General features: G+C 36.6%; 1 protein-coding gene across 4 annotated transcripts in view; it reads left to right on the top strand.

The window, feature by feature from the left end:
* EFR3A (EFR3 homolog A) overlaps positions 1-18,509 on the top strand; it is an 81,886-nt gene that overhangs the window by 10,090 nt on the left and 53,287 nt on the right. For 3 of the 4 annotated variants that reach the window (XM_032181354.1, XM_032181357.1, XM_032181356.1), the window contains exons 3-6: positions 624-713; positions 13,339-13,415; positions 15,104-15,231; positions 15,973-16,123. In XM_032181354.1, the coding sequence (XP_032037245.1) occupies positions 701-713; positions 13,339-13,415; positions 15,104-15,231; positions 15,973-16,123 (369 nt within the window). In that variant the 5' untranslated portion in view covers positions 624-700. The remainder of the gene's footprint in view (positions 1-623; positions 714-13,338; positions 13,416-15,103; positions 15,232-15,972; positions 16,124-18,509) is intronic. The other variant, XM_032181355.1, reaches the window with a different exon arrangement.

The raw sequence follows: 18,509 nt of genomic DNA on the forward strand, positions 1-18,509 counted from the left end.
TTTGATCATGATAAGAAAAAAAATCCAGGAATTTATAGCTGAAAGAATTGTACTTTGTGGCTCTATTTCACTCATGATAGCACAACCAACTTCGTGGCCTAGTGGAGTGGCTGCTTCCATACTTTTTAATGAATCTGCATGATTTCTTTAAGACTTTGTAATTTTTGAATAGATATTTAATTTGTTGCTTTCTGTTGGCTCTCAATTTCCTCCATGTAAGTATTATCCTAAGTCTGCTTGGGAAGGGGGAATTGCATGCTTCATAGAAAGTGAAGATCACTTGTACTAACACATTGCAAATAGTATCTAGTGATGTCATTCCTGCCTTCATCATCTTCCATTTATTTTGGATCACTCTTAAGTATGGCTAAATGCACAATTTTTCTAATACATAGGTTGTCAAAACCTGGAAAGTACGTTTCTTCAGCTGTTGTTAGTTTGGTGTGTGCAGTTTGGGCATATGATTATTGAGTTATGTGTAAGAGCTGAACTTAATACTGTCCACATCAAAGCCTAGATGTGCTTTTAAACTATATGTAGACACTTCACTGATTGTTAAAAGGTAGCTTAGTATTTTTTTTTCCCCAGGTTTTATTAAAATATTTTATCGTTGTTATTTACAGAAATTACTTTGCAACTGGTTTTTCTATCAGTCGATTAACCTTCATGTGCAGCATTGTTTGCTATTGATTTCTCAATCATGGGACGAAAGGGTAAGAAGTCTGATGCTGTTTATGCATGCGAGTGCCCTGATTTCTTTTTATGCATGACAACAAAGAAAAATTGATTTGGGGAGGAGTTGAGTTTTGCAGTCTGTGATCAAATGCATGCATCTGTGGAAAGACAGGTTAAACTGTGCTTTTAAAATGTTTTGGCCATCTCTTTACATGGCATGTGGACTGTCTTTCCTGTCACCATTATGTCACAAGGATACCCAGTGGTTCTCAGAAAATCAGGTACTTATTGAATTGCTGAAGATGGAAATTAACCCTGTATGTGAAACTTGGCTTTCAAGGAGCGCTATTTTTTTCCTAGAAAATGACATAATTCAAAATTAATTCTTACAGCAATTAGACAGAAAGGAGTAGAAAGCTTGGGTAAGTAGATGAATGAGACTTTTCCTCATACAGTAAGTCGTAGATATCAGCTGATTCCGGATTTTCCTGTTTTGAAGGTGCTTAGGTGAACAAAGTGCTGCTTGATTCCTTATTTTTTGAGTTCATGTCCCTAAAGTATCTTAGGAAATCCTGTTTGTTTGTAGCTGATGTTCTCAAGGGAATGACCTGTGGCTCCTACTAGTATCCCAGATAACTCAGACAACACAAACTTTTTGGTACCTATGTAGAGGTCAGTATGAGATTTTTCCAACATAAGGAGTAATTGTTCACATTTCAAAAGTTAAAACAATTACAGAATTCTTGTCTTGCAGAAATACAGGTAAGAATCTTGAGATTAGCAACTTAAATTAAGAAACTACTTAAGTTTCCTACAAGTAAAATATAAAAAGCAAATTGGTTAAATCTACTGATAGATTTTTTTTTTATTGAACATGTGTTTAAATAAGTAAATGTACTTGTGTAGATTGAATATTGCAGTAGTCTGACATGCATGCTCTTAATTCATAGGAAAAAAAGTTTCAGGATAATTTAATTGCCTAGTCTGTTAATTTACATGTGCAAATAACTGTGCTTATGAAAAGAACATTACTGAAGTGCAGCTATTTTAAGTTTAAGAACTTTGATTTCTTTAAAATATGGTATGCTTTTTCTATACTAGAAACATGGCAATAAAAATTAATCTTTTATAAAGATATGCAAAATCCCCAGCAATTATGTGGCAAAAGATAAATATGTGAGTTTAAAATAAGCACATTTTTTAGTTCTTTTTAAATTCAGTGGCTTAAAAAATAATAGAACTGTAACAAAAGTAGAAAAAAATGAAAAATAAGGAAAATCATGGCCTCTGAATGCAGTCAAATCTTCATCCTGCTTACCTGTTAAGTGCAGTAATTTAAGTGTATGAGTTGTGAAAGATGTAATATTTTTTCTCCATAGTTAGATTTAATTTCGTAGACTAGAACAGTTCCATCCCCATGTTTGCAGGGCAAGAGTTGCCAGCAGTGTTCTGCATATTCAGTATTCATAAGAACTTTGTGAAATCAGATGTGTGTGTCTTGGCATGGGTCAGGTCTATTGCAGACCTTTAATCTGTGTGCATTGTCCTAACTATAAAAAGAACAGACATCGCTTGCCCAAATAATATAAACAATTGAAAAGCTTTAGATTTAGACTGGAATTGACATTAGTTTATTGCCTTGGTTTTGTCTGGGATAGAGTTAATTTTCTTTTTAGGGGCTGGTATGTGCCAAGTTTTGCATGTACGAGAAAAATAACTCTGATAGCACACCGATGGTTCAGTTGTTGCAGAGCAGTGCTTGCACAGAGCCAAGGACTTCTCAGCTCCTCGTGCTGCCAGCAAGGTCCCTGGGGGTGCACCAGGAGCTGGAGGGAACACAGCCAGGACAGCTGGCCCAGAGTGGCTGAAGGGATGTCCCATGCTGCATGGTGTTGTGCTGAACAATAAATGTGGGCTGGAGGCAGGGGCACTGCTCGGGGACATGTCAGTGGGGGGTGAGCACTCTGCATCACTTGCTGTGTGTGTGTATATGGAGATATATATAAAATTCTCATTATTTTCCCTTCAGTTCTCTCCCCATTGGTATCTGAGTTTATATATAAATATTCTCATTATTGTTTTCCCTTCAGTTCTCTCCTCCATCCCACAGGAGGAGGGGGAGGGAGTTAGCAAATGGCTGTATGGTGTTTAGCTGCCTGCTGGGTTAAACCACAACACCAAATTCAAAGAGCAAAAACCTAACTTATGTTCATATAGCTTAATTATTTGCAGAATGTGCTTGTTATATCAAGTCTGAGAGTAAAAGGGTGGGTTTTTTTTGTTTTGTTTGCTGGAAGTCTGGCTTTAACAGAAAACATCAGACGCCTCGAGGTGGTTAACAACATGCTCACATATATCTGCTTCTTTGTGTATGATTATAAAGCTGTCTGTCTTCCAGACTGAGCAGCTTGGTGGGAACAGAGTGGCAGCAGCAAAGGGAGGTAGCCTCTAGGTAATGAAGATGTACAGAAGAGCAATCAGTTGCGTATACATTCCTTGTGTACCCCATGGCTGATTAGAAATTACAGGAGGGGGAAAGTTGCTTTTAATTAGCTGGGATACATGGTTCTTCACAGAGCCTTCAAGGTGCATATCCTACCACTAGATTTACTCTTTTGGAGGGGAGAAAACTGTTCAGAACCTTGTAGCAGCTACTTTTCAGTTATTCTGGGACATCTGAATTGGAGCTGGAGCACTTCTTTCGAACTAATGGGGAAAATTAATGGTCGCAAGGATATTTTATAATTCAGATTAATCTAGAAGGGTTATTTTAAATGCAACTTCCGTCCTTTGTGTCTGTGTTTAAAAGTGTTAATACTGAAATGCTGTTCCATGAACTTCTGTTTGCTAATTTTAGCACAAAGCTGGTCTTCTGTGAGGGCAGGATGAGCTGGAGTAAGGCTGTCTTCAGAGAAGAAAACATGTAAAATGATTACAGGCAGGACTGGAGACTTGTTCTTAATAATATATAAATATTAATTTTTTTAATTTCTAGCCCCAAATAATTTTAATGTTCTATGTGTTCATCCACATGACCAAATGGGAATATCCCTTTTTGTCAATTCTTTTTGAGAAGAACAAATGTGTAGGGATGGACATGAGCAGAGTTCTTAATTGTAAACACATTGTATTCCTTAAACAGGAACAGAGATTTTACCACATTTTGGGCCATATCTGTATTCAGCCATGTACAGTGGAAAAAAAATAATCTAATTTATGTAATGTGGTATTAAACTACTTGTATACAGAAAGTTTTGCTTTTAATTAGGAAATGATATTCAAATTTGTGTATATGTTCTGAAGTCTACCACTGAGTATACTTAAATGAGGGTAAATAATTCTTGTTTGTAAAGCTGTCTGGCCATGTTTACATTGGTATTCAGAGTGTTTTAGTAGAAGGAAGGATGTATAGATCAAAACACTCTTGCCTGTCTTGTATGTAATTAAGTGATTTACTCTGTATTTGTTCAAATCTAGTTTCCTCAGCTAAACCTATTCACTGCACAAGCTTTGAGATTTCCAGAAAGAGGCCTGTGAGCCTTTGCTTCTGTACCATCAGGATTCTTAAACATGATGCACGTGTCTTTTTCACCCATGGAAGTCTTCTAATGCTTTTTTTCATTATGCAGTTCAAGTGACAACGTGACGTGTACTCCCTGATCTACTTCAGCACGGTGCATTTGGACAATGTGTGCTGCAAGGCACTGCTGGGGAGGAGTGGAGAACTTAATCCTCCCAGCCTATGTGCTGCAGTCATAGGGTAGCTGTGGTAAAGAAATGTCAGTTTTCCTAAGAATCATTTTCGCTGAGCAGAAAGATGGTCCGAAGTATAATGTTTTGAGAATTTTTGCCTCTGCAGCTGTATTCCACCTCATGGTTTAGATGAAGAAAATGAGTTTGAATTCATGTAGTTGTGTTGTTTTAAGGATTAAAAATAAAAGTAGCAGTAGTCTACGAGACTTCTTCACATTTCTCTACATTCAGATTTTCAGTGCATGACACTTCAGGTGGTTATTGCCCAAAAGCACTGCGACCCTGGCCACTTGCTGACCAAGTACTAGCTGGTTTGAAGTGAACTTGTCTTCTGTCGGGCAGGTGGTGGTCAAAGTTTCCAGATGTCATCCTTCAGGACCCTTCCGATAGGGTAAATAAATAGTATTGACAAAACCACGCATGCCTTTGGCCTTCATGACCATACACAAATTGGTAGCACTTGACACAGTTCCATCTGTTGCTACAGCTCAAAACCAGAAGAGGCTACTGTGTAATACAGATTGTCGTTGACTAGTACATCTATAAACATGCTGGCAACTTTCCCACACATCAGGAGCCGTTCCAGTTTCTTTCATGATTCTGCCCATGGATTCAAGCTATCTTGAATGGCAGAACTGTTCGTGGTGTTTGGGTGACCAGTTGTGGTGTAAGAGATGCCAAGTGAGACTAATTGTGCCATTAATTGTACCATTACCACATTTATGTTGGAAGCTTTTATCATTTGTTATCGCTGCCAGATGGATGACTTTGCTCTAGCCCCTACACAGTTATCATACCATGTCATGGTGCTCTGCCCAGACATTCCTAGCTGGGCTTCTTCAGTTGCAGGATCTGCCCTGTGTGAACCTGTAGAGAGCTTGACTTCTGTCTACCATAACATGAAAGATATCTAGACTCATGCTCTTGTACCAGCTTTCTTCTGATGCCTTCTTCCCTTCTACTCTCACCCTCAGAACACACACAAATGTGAGGTACTCCAAAGGTAATGGATTAGTTTATGTGAGTATCTGTAGCAAAACAGGAGGGACCAGCAAGTGTTCAAACAGCAAAGTAACTTCACTCCTGGCAGGGGGTGAGGGCTGTGACCAGGAACCTAGGAGGAAATACAAGGGGAAAGGAAGCATGAAAAACCTTGTTTAAAACTTGAAACTGGAACTGGGAGTGGGGAGAGTGACACAGAGGAAGTTCTGTCTGTCTGCCTTGTCTGGAGCTGGGACTGCCATCATGTCCTTCCTTTCCTTCAAGCACAACCAACGCCATCTCCTGCAGAATGGTCTTCCAGGTTGGATGATGTTCCTTCCATAACTGCTGCAATGTGGGAACAAGGTGATTCGAAAAGCAAGGTGGTCAAAAGCAGTGGGGCCAGCGGGGCAAGGGGGGTGGTTGACCCCTTCTGCTCTGCTTTCATGTGACCCCACCTGGAGCCCTGTGCTCAGCTCTGGTGCCCCCAGCACTGGAAGGACATGGACCAGAATGAGTGCAGAGGAGAGACACAAGGCTGGTCAAGAAGCTGTTGCACTTCTCCTGGGAAGACCGGCTGAGGGAGCTGGGGTCGTTCAGCCTGGAGAAGAGAAGGCTCTGGGGAGACCTTACAGCAGCCTGCCAGTACCTAAAGGGGGATACAGGAGAGCTGGGGAGGGACTCTGTTTGGGGGTGTAGGGATAGGACAAGGGGGGATGGTTTTAATCTAAAAGAGGGAAGATTTAGGTTAGATAAAAGGAAGAAATTATTTACTCTGAGGGTGGTGAGGCCCTGGCACAGGTTGCCCAGAGAAGCTGTGGATGCCCCATCCCTGGAGGTGCTCAAGGCCAGGCTGGATGGGGCTTTGGGCAGCCTGGTCTGGTGGAAGGTGTCCCTGTCTGTGGCAGGGAGGGTTGGAACAGGGTGGGGTTAAAGGTCCCTTCCAACCCCAAACTCTGCTCTGGTTCTTTGATTGTCCAGAGGGAGTTATAATGCAGACAAGTACATGCAGGCGAATGGTTTGCCTACATCCCCACTTTATACTGATTTATGAAACACCTTACTATGAAATCGGTATGTTTATAAGTAGGAGTATCGTGACCTCTTTTTTTCCTCCTTCACTGAGTTTATCCCCCAGAACTCATTTCCTGCCCACAAACTCCATACTGAAAGCAGGAATGAAAATTGTACTTGACCAAAATATTTTTACTATGGATGTGTTCTCAGTGCCAGCTATGATGGGGAAAAGTTAAGGAGATGTATATAGATGTGTATTTCCAGTTGTGTTTTCTGGAGTGGGAGTGATAAAATTTCCCTTTTCAGTTGTTTTATTGATAAGAAGTAAACGACCTTGCTGTGGCCAATAGAAATAGAAGTAACAGTAAGAACTAAGAAGCAAATTGCATTTTAAGTCAGAGAGGTTCTTTCACTGGGACCAGATTAATTTTAGACATTGTTAATAACGTTTTAAAAATAGACAGCTCTGGTAGTATCTCATAGTAAGAGAAGAAGAGGCGGTGTTGAAGAGAACAGAAATGAGCAAGTAAAACAAAGTTCCCATGTGAAAACAACAAAGGTGGGAGAAAGAAGAGACTGTATGGAAACACTGTAGGCAGTGGAACTTGTGAAAAAGCATGTAACCAGAGAACTTGCTGTAATGGAAAACTTCTTTTTAATGGATTAGAAGTCTTTAAACGCACCGTCCCAAAGATATCATCGTCCCTGGGGATTTGTTTTAATTGCTAATGGTTCAGAAAAGAAAGCTTCACTGAAGAAGCTTAGTGGTAAGCTTTATTTAACTAGATTTTTTTTTTTTTTTTTGTATTTCTTGCTAGTAGCTTGATGTGCATTTTCATTTCTTGTTTTCACAGAAAGCTGATGTTCCAGTTATTTTCACATGCTTTTTACTGTAGTTTTCTGTATGTATTGCCATGTTGATTCTACTGTAGACGGACACATCTTGAACTCTTACTAAACCAGAATTAGCTTTACTGTAAAAATATATTCTAGGGAGAAAATTGTTTTGTTATGTTTTGGTTTCGTTTGCTTTTGAATTTCTTTTAAATTGACTGAGCACGGAAATATGTTTATTTTTAAATGTCCAATTGCCAAACCTAAGTATTGGGTGGACTTTTCCTCATTTGCAGTTGAGTGAGATTTTGCTGTCATGGGGGTCAGAAGTGATGTCAAGAAGACTCGTGTTCTTGAGAAATTCAATCTGAGTGTTGGACATTTTCTTTGCAGCTTTTTAGTGGAGAGAGGCTAGAAATCGGCCATCTAGAAGGCAAATGGTGCAAGAGTAAGAGGTGGAGAAAAGGAGAGGTTGATCTGGGGGATGGGACTTCGTTTGTCTACAGGATAAGTCCTCCATTCTCCCTCAAAGTGCATCAGGGGGACGCTGCAGTGGCTGATTAGTGTCCTTATTGCATTTCTTCTTTTTATAGCAAGGTGAAGAATATTTTTAATTAACTTCCTTATATGGCCAGAATAATTTCCTTGTTCCAAAGTATTTGATCTATTTTAATAGCAGATGGGGATTGTCCTTGAAAATAGTTTTAGCTCTGAATTAAATGCATTAACTGGCCAGGTATAGTTAGTGTACAGGTCGGTGTTATTTTGCACACTTTGCCCTATATTTGAAACAAATTTGTTTGCGTATATTTACCATTTCAGATAAAAGAAAACCAAAACAAAAGTTTATTATATAAAAGTAAAGCACTCAATTTTTATGTACTTGTATTTTAATATATTGAGCATCCGGATGTAATTTCAATACTGTTCAGTTTTTGTCTCGATGATAGCAAAATACACATTGATCTGTAGACACAGACTTCAATGTTAATTAGACTTTTTAAAAGAACAAGAGGTTTTGGAAAATCTCGAGAGATAATAAAAATCTGAATGACCATATCCAAGCTTGACACATAATAAAAAATATTCATTAAGTGAACATGGGATATTTTTTCAGGCTGTTAATGTTCTACTGCCAGAAGAGCAGTATTAGTAAATGTTTGGAAGAAATTCTAGCATAAGATAAATAGTACAGTCCAATTCTTTTGTTTTGCTGGGTTTTGATAGAGGAAAATAATTTGGCTGTTTTAAACTTGATGGAGAGAACTAGGTGCTTGATGTCAAAAGCCAGCTTCAGGTTTTTGGTTCTTTTACGTGAATAAGATACAGCAGTGAACATTTAGACAAGTGCTTTTGACATAAAACTTCTTTGTCATGTGCATTCATCTAGCTCACAGTGTAGGATTTCTTTAGTAAGCTTTGTGGTAACAGTTCAGTGTTTTCTCTCAGTTTCCATGCAGTAAACAGTAGCTTATCACGTCTGGAATTGTAATAATTATTATTTACTGGAAATTATTATTGGTGAACTTACAAAAAAAAGAGTACCTTAATTTTCAGGATGTTTAATATACCTATATGAAAATCCTCGATTTGTATTGTCCAAGTGGATGTAAAGTAGGAAATAAAACAATGATATGATGAAAAGTTATGGGAAGTTCAACTTCAAAATTGTTGAACTCAAAATGGAATTTCTCCCTGATGTATCATACTCTTTGTGAGTATGGATGTTAAGGAGTTAAATTCTTTAACCCTTGCTTAAATTCCTAGGTTTTAATTTCATTAACCTATATATATTTGAAGTCTTTTTTTTTTTTTTAATCTTAAACCCTTATGTTTAGAAAGCCTTTTTGGTTAGCAGTCTGTCTTAAATAATATATATATATATTTTTTTTTTTCTGGCCATTATTCAACAAGACTGGTGAGCTTCTCACTGCTGAAGTAGTTATGTCTACAGTGATATGTGGCAACTGAAGGAACACAGGTTTTTCTGAAACTGTACTGATACTTTTCCTGGTAGTCACAGAAGTAAAAAACTTGCGAGTTCCAGGGAAGTTTAATTGATGGACCTGACTCTTCAGTTTCCTTCGGTGAGCTGTGAATCCCATGTTGACGATATATATTTTCTTTTTCTTTTCTCGTGCCTGGCCTCATTAGCAGAATCTGATACTGAAGTTTTTCACGTGTTTGTTGGCTTTATGTAGATGTCACAGAGCTAATCAGATAAGCTTACAGTGTTGCAGAGCCCTCGCGGGAAGTAGCTGTCTCTGTGGTAGTGCGAGAGCACAAATTTCTGAAAAAGGACTGAGATCCCGGGGAGTGAAATCCTACCCAGGATGAGGCAGTATGTTCAAGTTCCAACTATTGAGCAAGAAAAAGCCTATGATTATAATTCCGCTTTTGAACCGAGACCGTGTATGTGTTTGGGTAGGTGAAAATACCGTTTTCTGATTAAGTAGACTATGTATTTCTTCTTATTAATGTGTAGAATAGACGTGCGTAAAAAGAAATACACTTACAGCTGGTAAGTACGTACGGTCTTAACATGAAAATCAAGATTATGTTTTTTTTTTTTAGCATTTTTAAATGTGGAAATCCCACTATTGCTGAAATAAAAATAAATATTGTTTAAGACTTTTATGTTGACTAACTTACATCAGCATGAACTTCTCTGTAGAAGGCTTTAACCTTTGTATTTCCTTGTATAAAATGGCTTAACACTGAGAGATGGTTAAAATGCAAATTATCCCTGACATTGTAAGGAAATTGTCATAGCAGTTTGGGTGAAAAAATGCTTAAACTGGAGCAGGTTCATTTTACGCTGTTCAGTGGCAAAACAGCATTTATGTGTGAGGTGAATCTGTTTATTTGTATCAATTTTATTATGTTTAAATGTGCATCTAAGAAATAATCAATTTTCAGTGGCTTAGCTTCTCACTACCTTATAAAGCATTCATCTTTCCTGGTATATTTAGTGTAGTGTTTCAAGACTTATTTATATTTAAAATCTTTTAGTTCAATCTATTGTTAACACTTAGTTATCCTGATTTTTTTTAATGATTTTTATCCATAATTTTTATACCTTACATATTCCTACATACGTTTATATTAATATTTCCTGATTATTATCAAAATGCTGAGCAATGATAAATAATTTTCCCACTAAACCTGTCTCCTGACTGTTAATTGTTTTGGTTGCATTTTTTCTTCCGTTCTTTGGAGACCCTCTCTCTTAGTTTTTCTGATAAGAGTTCTGTTTCAATTTCCTTACTTAAAATAATTTGAGGCTGAAAGCTTTGATAGATTATCTCTAGCTTTCTGGTATCTGAATGTTTTGTTTAATCAGGAGAAATCTTATAATTCAATTCGTATTCATTTAGTTTTTTATTTTATTGATGGTAGAGTTATTTGAAATTTATTTCTTTTTCCCTGTAAATTGTACTGTAATTAAATACATGGCAATTTAAAGATACCATAGAAAATCCAGAATGGGGGAAAAGATGACTTTTTCAAATCTTACATAATAAACATATTGTTTGGCCTTTTTATATCTCAAATTGACTCTGTGCCATAAATTTGAAGAGCAGTATTAGAACACCGCTGAGTTTCCATTAACTGAAACCATTTGGTTAGGCTGGAAGAATGAGCTGGTCCTCTGTTACCTGATATTTCACCCTTCTCTAATGAGTGACTGTATCCAGGTTTTATGTTCAATTTATGTAACTACCATGCTCTAAAATACCAGTCGTAGATTTGTACTGTAGTTCTTTGCAAGGATTTTCTTCTTTCGCTGGGAGAGAAACTAACTCTAAAATTGTGTTACGATATCATCTGTTCTTACTATACTTCAGATAGCTGCAGAAAAATCCTGTACTACACTTACTGTAAGAATTTGTTATTGTAACTTATACTAATCAAACACAGCATTTACCTGGGGCCAGTGTTAGTAGTCTTGGAGGCAGGAAAACACAAGGACAAAGAGTGTTGAGACAGGTGCTGAGCTGCATATCTAATTCAAGAGACATCTAACAAAGTTAAGTCTTATTTTGATGATTTACTTGAGTTTCACAATAATAAGTCATATGCTAGGCGCTTAAGAGGTACTCCTATCTTATTGTGATTTCACTTGATTTTGAAATGTTATAAAACATTGCTGTCAATAGAAGAAATTCCTACAGCTGAATCAGATCTGTTTTAAGACAAGCAGGTTTTTAAACTATTTTGATTCAGTGATACCTACATTTTCTAATGACATTTGAAATAACCTTTGATTTTATCTACTTAGTACCTACATCTTTTGTGTAAATGTATGGTATCACGTTGATTGGACCTCTGTGAGTAGATGTCAATAGAAATAGACATAGGAAGAACTTGACAGTTCTTGACAAAGTACTATTTCACACAGAAATCCCCAATATCGCAGTTGCTTATTGCTTGAGTGTATTTTTGTTTTCATAGTTCTGTTTTGACGTCATAAATCTGTGTTCCTCTTACTGATGATATTCGACTCTGTAAGTCATGGACTGAGTTAAAAGACCACCAAAGAGAATTTAGAGTCAAGGTCTGCTTTCAGAATCGTAGATCTACCTCTCATCAGTATTTCTGGTTAAATACATTGTGAGTGAAGTTGTCAGACAGAGTAGAATTCAGGTTTTTCTTGCAAAAAAATAGCATCAGAAAACAGGTGGCACAGAGAAGCAAAGTCTACTCATGTAGAGTCTTGTAATAAAAGAGTACAGCAGCAGAAGTCTTAGTCTTGAACTTCCCAGATGTTCTGAAAAATATGATTCCAAACAACTGTAGTTTCTTGGATATCTTAAGTGAAGAAATATCAAATCCTGGTATATTATATTATATACTTTTTAGCAGGCTGAAAAATTTTCAGATACATTGTAAACAACAGTTATCCCCAAGATAACCTTTATTCTTTTCTCTATTTTGAATTGTCTGTGACTAACCTTTGGAAAATTTACTATTTTTAGCAAAGTTTTATTATTTTTGCGTACATAAATGGATATCTTTCATTAGATATTTTTAAGATAGTTAGCAACTGTGAATGATGTAGGTATCATGTACTTATGATCATATACTTCCTTGTGCAGACTTGGTATATTATTATACACTATATTATTGCTATAGATTCAGCACAGTGGCTCTTGTACATCAAAGCTGCTTTAATGTTGATCTGAGACATGACTAGTGAATTAGTCTGGTAATATTTCCACAGAAAAATTTAAAACTGGATTTGTCGAAACACATTCCTTGGGAACACACTGCACTGACGTGCAAAGAATGGGATAGATATCTGGAAGCTTTTTTTCTTCATGCTGATTTTTTTTCCACTTTATGTGCTATTTTTAATACAAACTGGAATTATTCCAAAGATTTGGTAGTCCTGAATCCTAGAGGGGAAAAAAAAAAAAGAAAAAAAAATACTTCATACATTTCTGTCTTGCTAGAGTATCTTTTTAAATTAATAGAATTACAAGTTAACGTGTGTTGTTCTGACTGTCATTGTATGTGTACAGTACAGAGTAAAAATGATGTCAGAACCTTTCTTCACTTCAAGTGACTTTTTCTGATGCCAAGTAAAATAGTGGGATAATGAAGTTGATTACTTGTTTTGTATATTGTAGTTTACGGCACTTTATATGGTTGCCTGTAAAATGCGATGAAGATTTTATTTCTGAATTTTTAAGAGGAGTAGACATAATGTGTTTTTAGTTAGGTTTTGAAATGATAATTTAGAATGAAGATAGAACAGCGAAGAAATAGTTGTAATTTTTGATCTTTCTGCATATATTTAAGTATGGCTTGATGACAGGTGCATTTCTGATATCCAGCATGTGTGCATATCTTCTCATGTATCGCATTATAATAGCTTTACTTATTTGACTTCCCAGTCATTTTCAATTACTGTTATTTTGTTTAAGTGCTGAACGTAACAAGCAGCTACATTCATTTTCTTTTTCCTTTTTTTTTTTTTTTTTTCCTCCTTGCTTGTTGGCTACTCAGTTAGAATGAAATTATTGAAGTTCCTGAAACTTTGTTTTAAATTCTGTTGGATAAATCTCTCTGCAGGAGTGTGCTGTTGCTGTGCTGCTTTGCGACCTCGCTACAAGCGTCTGGTAGATAACATATTTCCTGAAGATCCAAAAGTGAGTGAGGACTTAAAATTGTAACGGGATTGGTTATTGAAAATCTATTCAGAAGCTAATGTTTTAGCATTTTGTTTTTTTATTTCACAGTAAATTCTGTCTTAATACTTTGTATCCTTAACAGAGATTGGTAGAAGAATTTAACTGGAAGGGGCCTGGTGCAGATCGTTTTGTCCAAGTCCCTTCGCAAAGCAGGGCCATCACGTGCTGAAAAAAAAAAAAAATAAATAAATACATTTTGTTCGAGTAAATAGAGGTTTAATTAGACATGGTATGCTGCAGCAGAGGTAGCACTTAACTTCATAATGATTTAGAAGTATGAACACCTCTTTTGCTGTGTTGACAGGTATGAACATTTCACTTGAACAATCTGGGAGCTATATTAAAGCCCAACTGTTACTCTCTGGAAACAGTTTCTGTGTTAACATTAGTGTACAGTTACTTCATGTACAATTAACATTCTGTATATATCTATACATAATCATGTGATAGTTCAAAGTAATCAAAAGCTTATGTTTATGCTGCTGTGTTTTTTTAAATGTTACCAGATTTTATTATCTTTTATAATAGTATATAGGTGAGCAGAGCAGTCAGCGTTCATATAAGGTTTGGTTTATAGAGTATCTGAGCTTCAAAATTACTTTATTTTTTTTAGAATTTTAAAGAAATGTATTGATACTGAGTGTTAGTTACTATGTTAGTATATGTTGTCGGCTGCAAATACAGTGATTTCTGTTCATATGGTATGCTTGTTTTAACCTACTTGTTTGTGACACAGGTATAGAAACACCTCAGGTGACTACAGTTGTAGTTGTAGAGCTGTAATAGCACTTGGTGGCTCTGCCTTAGTCTACACTTGTGTTAATACTCATTGGCTCAGTGTAGGACACAAGACAGCCTTAGATGTTTCACTGAATCCTTGTTTAAAATATTAGAAGACTTGCTTGATAAAATGCATTAATACTGACTGTCTTTAAAGCTTCAGTAACTTGTTTGGAAAACACAAAGCTTTGGAAACTTACAGCAGGAAAAAAAAAAAAAAAAAAAAAGGAAAAAAAGCCTTATTCTTCTTACCTGACAGTTAAAGTTAGTACCTGTAGTACCTCACCTAAGGATGCCTGTATCACAGTTCAGACTAAATGGGTATGTGTAACTAATTTGTTAATTACTGCCTGATCCTGTTCTAAAAATTAGCCTTCAGGTACCCTATGTGTCAGCCTTATCCAAAATATGACACTGACAAAATGAACAAGATTATAGTTTAAATCTTTTGTGTAGACTGTTAACTTCTCAGAATTATCCATCAGATATATGATGACATTTGGGGGGTAATGGAAGACGAAAAAGTGACATTGTACCAGTGGGGACAGTGTGTTGCAGCACTGATAATGTAGGTCAGTAAATACCTGCTTTTGGAATACTTGTCTGTGTCCATGTCTATTTTTCTCCACCCCCCAAATGATGGGAGAAGTTACTTCATTTATTTCAAAAATATCTTGCCTAATTTTTTAAGTTGATGATTTTTGCAGCTTAGCTGTTGACAATTTTGTTCAAAAGTTGCATATTTTGAGTAGTGTGTACAACTCAGATCTTTTGCTTTGAGTATCCAAAAGGCAAATACTTCAAAAACTTCATAATTTTTCTGGATTTTTATTTATTTATTTTTACTTCTGTATGTCTGCTCTTAGGATGGTCTTGTTAAAGCTGATATGGAGAAGCTGACTTTCTATGCGGTTTCTGCACCAGAAAAGCTGGATCGAATCGGTGCTTACCTGGCAGAGAGACTGAGCAGAGATGTTGTCCGGCATCGCTATGGGTAAGGAAATAAGTCGCAGCGTTAAAAATAGGTGCTAACATGTAGCTGCATTTAGGTCGGAGCAAATACGAGTTTAGGAGGTAAGATACAGAGTCATAAAAAGGAAGATTTAAAAAAAACATGTAAATGGCATAGGAAACTATTGAGTGCAAGAACTGCAAAAGAAAAGCAATATTCATCATGGGATATCTTTGGCATTCATGATGTTAAAAGCTATTTTTATAACTTAGAATGGACATCATACAACTAAAAAATAAAAATAAAAAAAAAAGATAAAAAGCTTTAATAAAGTAACCTCAACTATTGTCTCTTAGAGAGGGGGCTCTGCGCCCATAGAATGGACAAAAGACCATTCACTAGGATACCTAGTTTGGCTTCCTTCTTTTCTCATTCATTTAATTCTCTCACTGTGCAGGAGAATGGATAAGTTGATGGTTTTCCATACCGGGGTTTGAGTAGAGAAGTTGTAGACTAGAAAGCTAAGGTCTATAATTGAAAACAAAATGTGCTAGAATAGAAAATTAAACTACCTTTACTCAGTTAGCAAATATTATGATATTCTTTCTAAGAACGTTGTGGTTTTTTAAAAGAAGTCAGAAATACCATTTGCTTCCATCACTTCCATTTTTAGATCCTATGAAAGATGTGCCTTCACCCTTTCTTCTGTAATTTATTTTAGTGATAAAGGCATAATAATAAACTTAGCACATATATTTGAGTCTCTCCACAATTAATTTTCAGGTATGTCTTAATCGCCATGGAGGCATTGGACCAACTTCTAATGGCTTGCCATTCTCAAAGCATAAAGCCGTTTGTGGAAAGCTTCCTTCACATGGTGGCCAAGCTTCTGGAATCAGGAGAACCAAAGTTGCAAGTTCTTGGAACTAATTCTGTGAGTAAACCCAGATTCTAATTGAAATCAGAATACGTCTTTGCTTATTTGCTGAGGCAAAATAGTTGCAGAATTCACAAAGTATCTCCCATTTAACATGAATTGAGCAGATTCTGTGAATGGGAACGATACGCTGTCTGGGCCTAAACACAGAACATAGACCAGATGGAGACAGAAAAACATGTTCCCATTTATTCTCTAAGACTCTTTTGATGCTTGGGCTCATCCTCTGTGGTAATAACTTCTCCTGGAAGAAATAGAAAAGCTGTTCTGTCAATTCATATTTTGAATCTTTTTAACAGGCCTCCTGAAGCCATTGGTGTAGGAAAGGCAATGTTTTCTTGCTTTCAGCAACAAGAGAAGTGGTGGGAGAAAGAGGAGATAACATCCTTCTCCATTGCACTGAACATTATGGAGAAAGACTCCTATTAGCTGAAAAGTAGACAGGAGACAAAAGCTTTCAGTATTCTTAACTGGCTATCTTACCTGTTCCAGGATCCATATCCTGGCTTGAAAGGCAAAACTAAAAGTATTAAATGAAGATTTGGAGATCTGGTTTCCTGAATAAGAAGTGGTGGATGCAATTAATGTTATAATTCTGTTATGCTTCCATTTTAACCATTGTATTTCCCAGACAGTACAGCATGGTTCTGCGAAATATCAGGATTGTGGTCTGTTTTCACCTGGAGTGATTATTTTTACAAGAGTAAAGAAGTAATGCGTGCATTTTACGTACATTGCCATTGTTAGCAGTGTGGAGGTTCTGCGGATTCTATAAAAATATCAGTCTTTCCTTTGGACATGGTTCCCGGTTGGTGGAATTAAAGTGGAGTTGTGGTTCTGAGAGAGAGTAAGATATACATGTATGTATTAGTGATACTGCTCTGGAGTAGAATTTCTTATAGTTGAATACAGAGGGTTCTTGCTGTGGTGGAGGGAAGGAGGGTCCCCTAACCGCAATCTAACAGGGCAGTTTTACTGATGGTAATCATATATACACACACATTATATTTTCGTTTATATACATACATAATACATACATATATGTCCCTGGAGAGGGACTCTTTATCAGGGGGCCTAGTGATAGTGCAATGGCTTTCAACTAAGAGAGGTTAGATGTCGATTACCTATTAGGAACAAATTCTTCATTGTGGAGGTGGTGAGGCAGTGGGACAGGCTGCCCAGAGAAAATGTGGATGCCCCATGCCTGGAGGTGTTCAAGGATAGGCTTTGGCCAACCTGATCTAGGGGGAGATGTCCCTGCCCATGGCAGGGGTTTGGAATTTTTTTGGTTTGTTTGTAATAACAATACCTGGATGGGGACCCCTTTGAGAAATAAGAAACAGGTATGAAACTTACTTTCTGGAGTGCATAAAGGAAAATGTATGTCACTTTCCAGTTGTTTGAAAACCTCAGTGGTAAGCAATTACTGAAAACCTCCACTTTAATATACAAGGCGCGCATCTCTTCTAAAAGAATATCCTCTTGAACAGAGGTCATATTCTGGTCATCTGTTTGATATCCCTGTGTGTTCCTAATAAGGCTTTTTATGTGCAAAGTGGATCAGTGGAATTCCTAATCTGGAAAATAACTTCTGTTTTTCTGTTGTACTCAGTAACCAAAATAACAAGAAAAAAATCCTAAATAAGATATTAAATTATGTAAGAAGAAGAATAATGAATATGTGGCTTTTCAACAGTATTCCAGAGACTCCTTTTAACCTAATTACGCTTATTTCCCTAGGTGCCTTCTGTAGTCAAGAAAGAGAAAAGATAGTCTTCTTGTGTTAACTCTAGAGGAGTGAAATATATTGGCACTGACAGATTTTCTGTTACCGAGAAAACTGGCCTGCTATGTTCTTAAATAAATTTGATGTCAGACATGAAGAAAGTTTATCATCACATTTAGCCTCTTTTAGATTTTCTTGTAGTCCCTAAGAAGGAATAAAAAATGAGTACAGATGGCAAAGAGAAAGTGGATTATCTTTTATATGCTTTAGTTACTCTAATGTATCACTGTGGAGAGGAAATGTATTGCCTGGAACAGCTACAAGTAAAATAAATTGTATACAAAGTAAATGTCTTTAAACTGCTGAAAAGTCAGGCAACCTTTGGGAAAGTTCCCCTTTTTTGTTGTTTTATTAAGCTAAATTTCACACTGATACAAATTCATGGTCTCTTTTTGCTTTACAAGGGAAACGATGATAATTTCCATATCATTTTAAGTGTATCTTGATTATTTTCCATTCCAAAGCTGATTTTTAAAAGCATCACTGGCATGCAAAGGCAACTGTGTCTTTCAAGTAAAATTCAACTGCCTTAATTGAGTTGCAGTTTATTCTCAGCCTCACAAGCAGATTTTACTTGAACTGTGAGAACTCTTGTGA

Source organism: Aythya fuligula, chromosome 2, assembly GCF_009819795.1.
Source record: "Aythya fuligula isolate bAytFul2 chromosome 2, bAytFul2.pri, whole genome shotgun sequence".
In the NCBI taxonomy this organism is placed as follows: Eukaryota; Metazoa; Chordata; class Aves; order Anseriformes; family Anatidae; genus Aythya; species Aythya fuligula.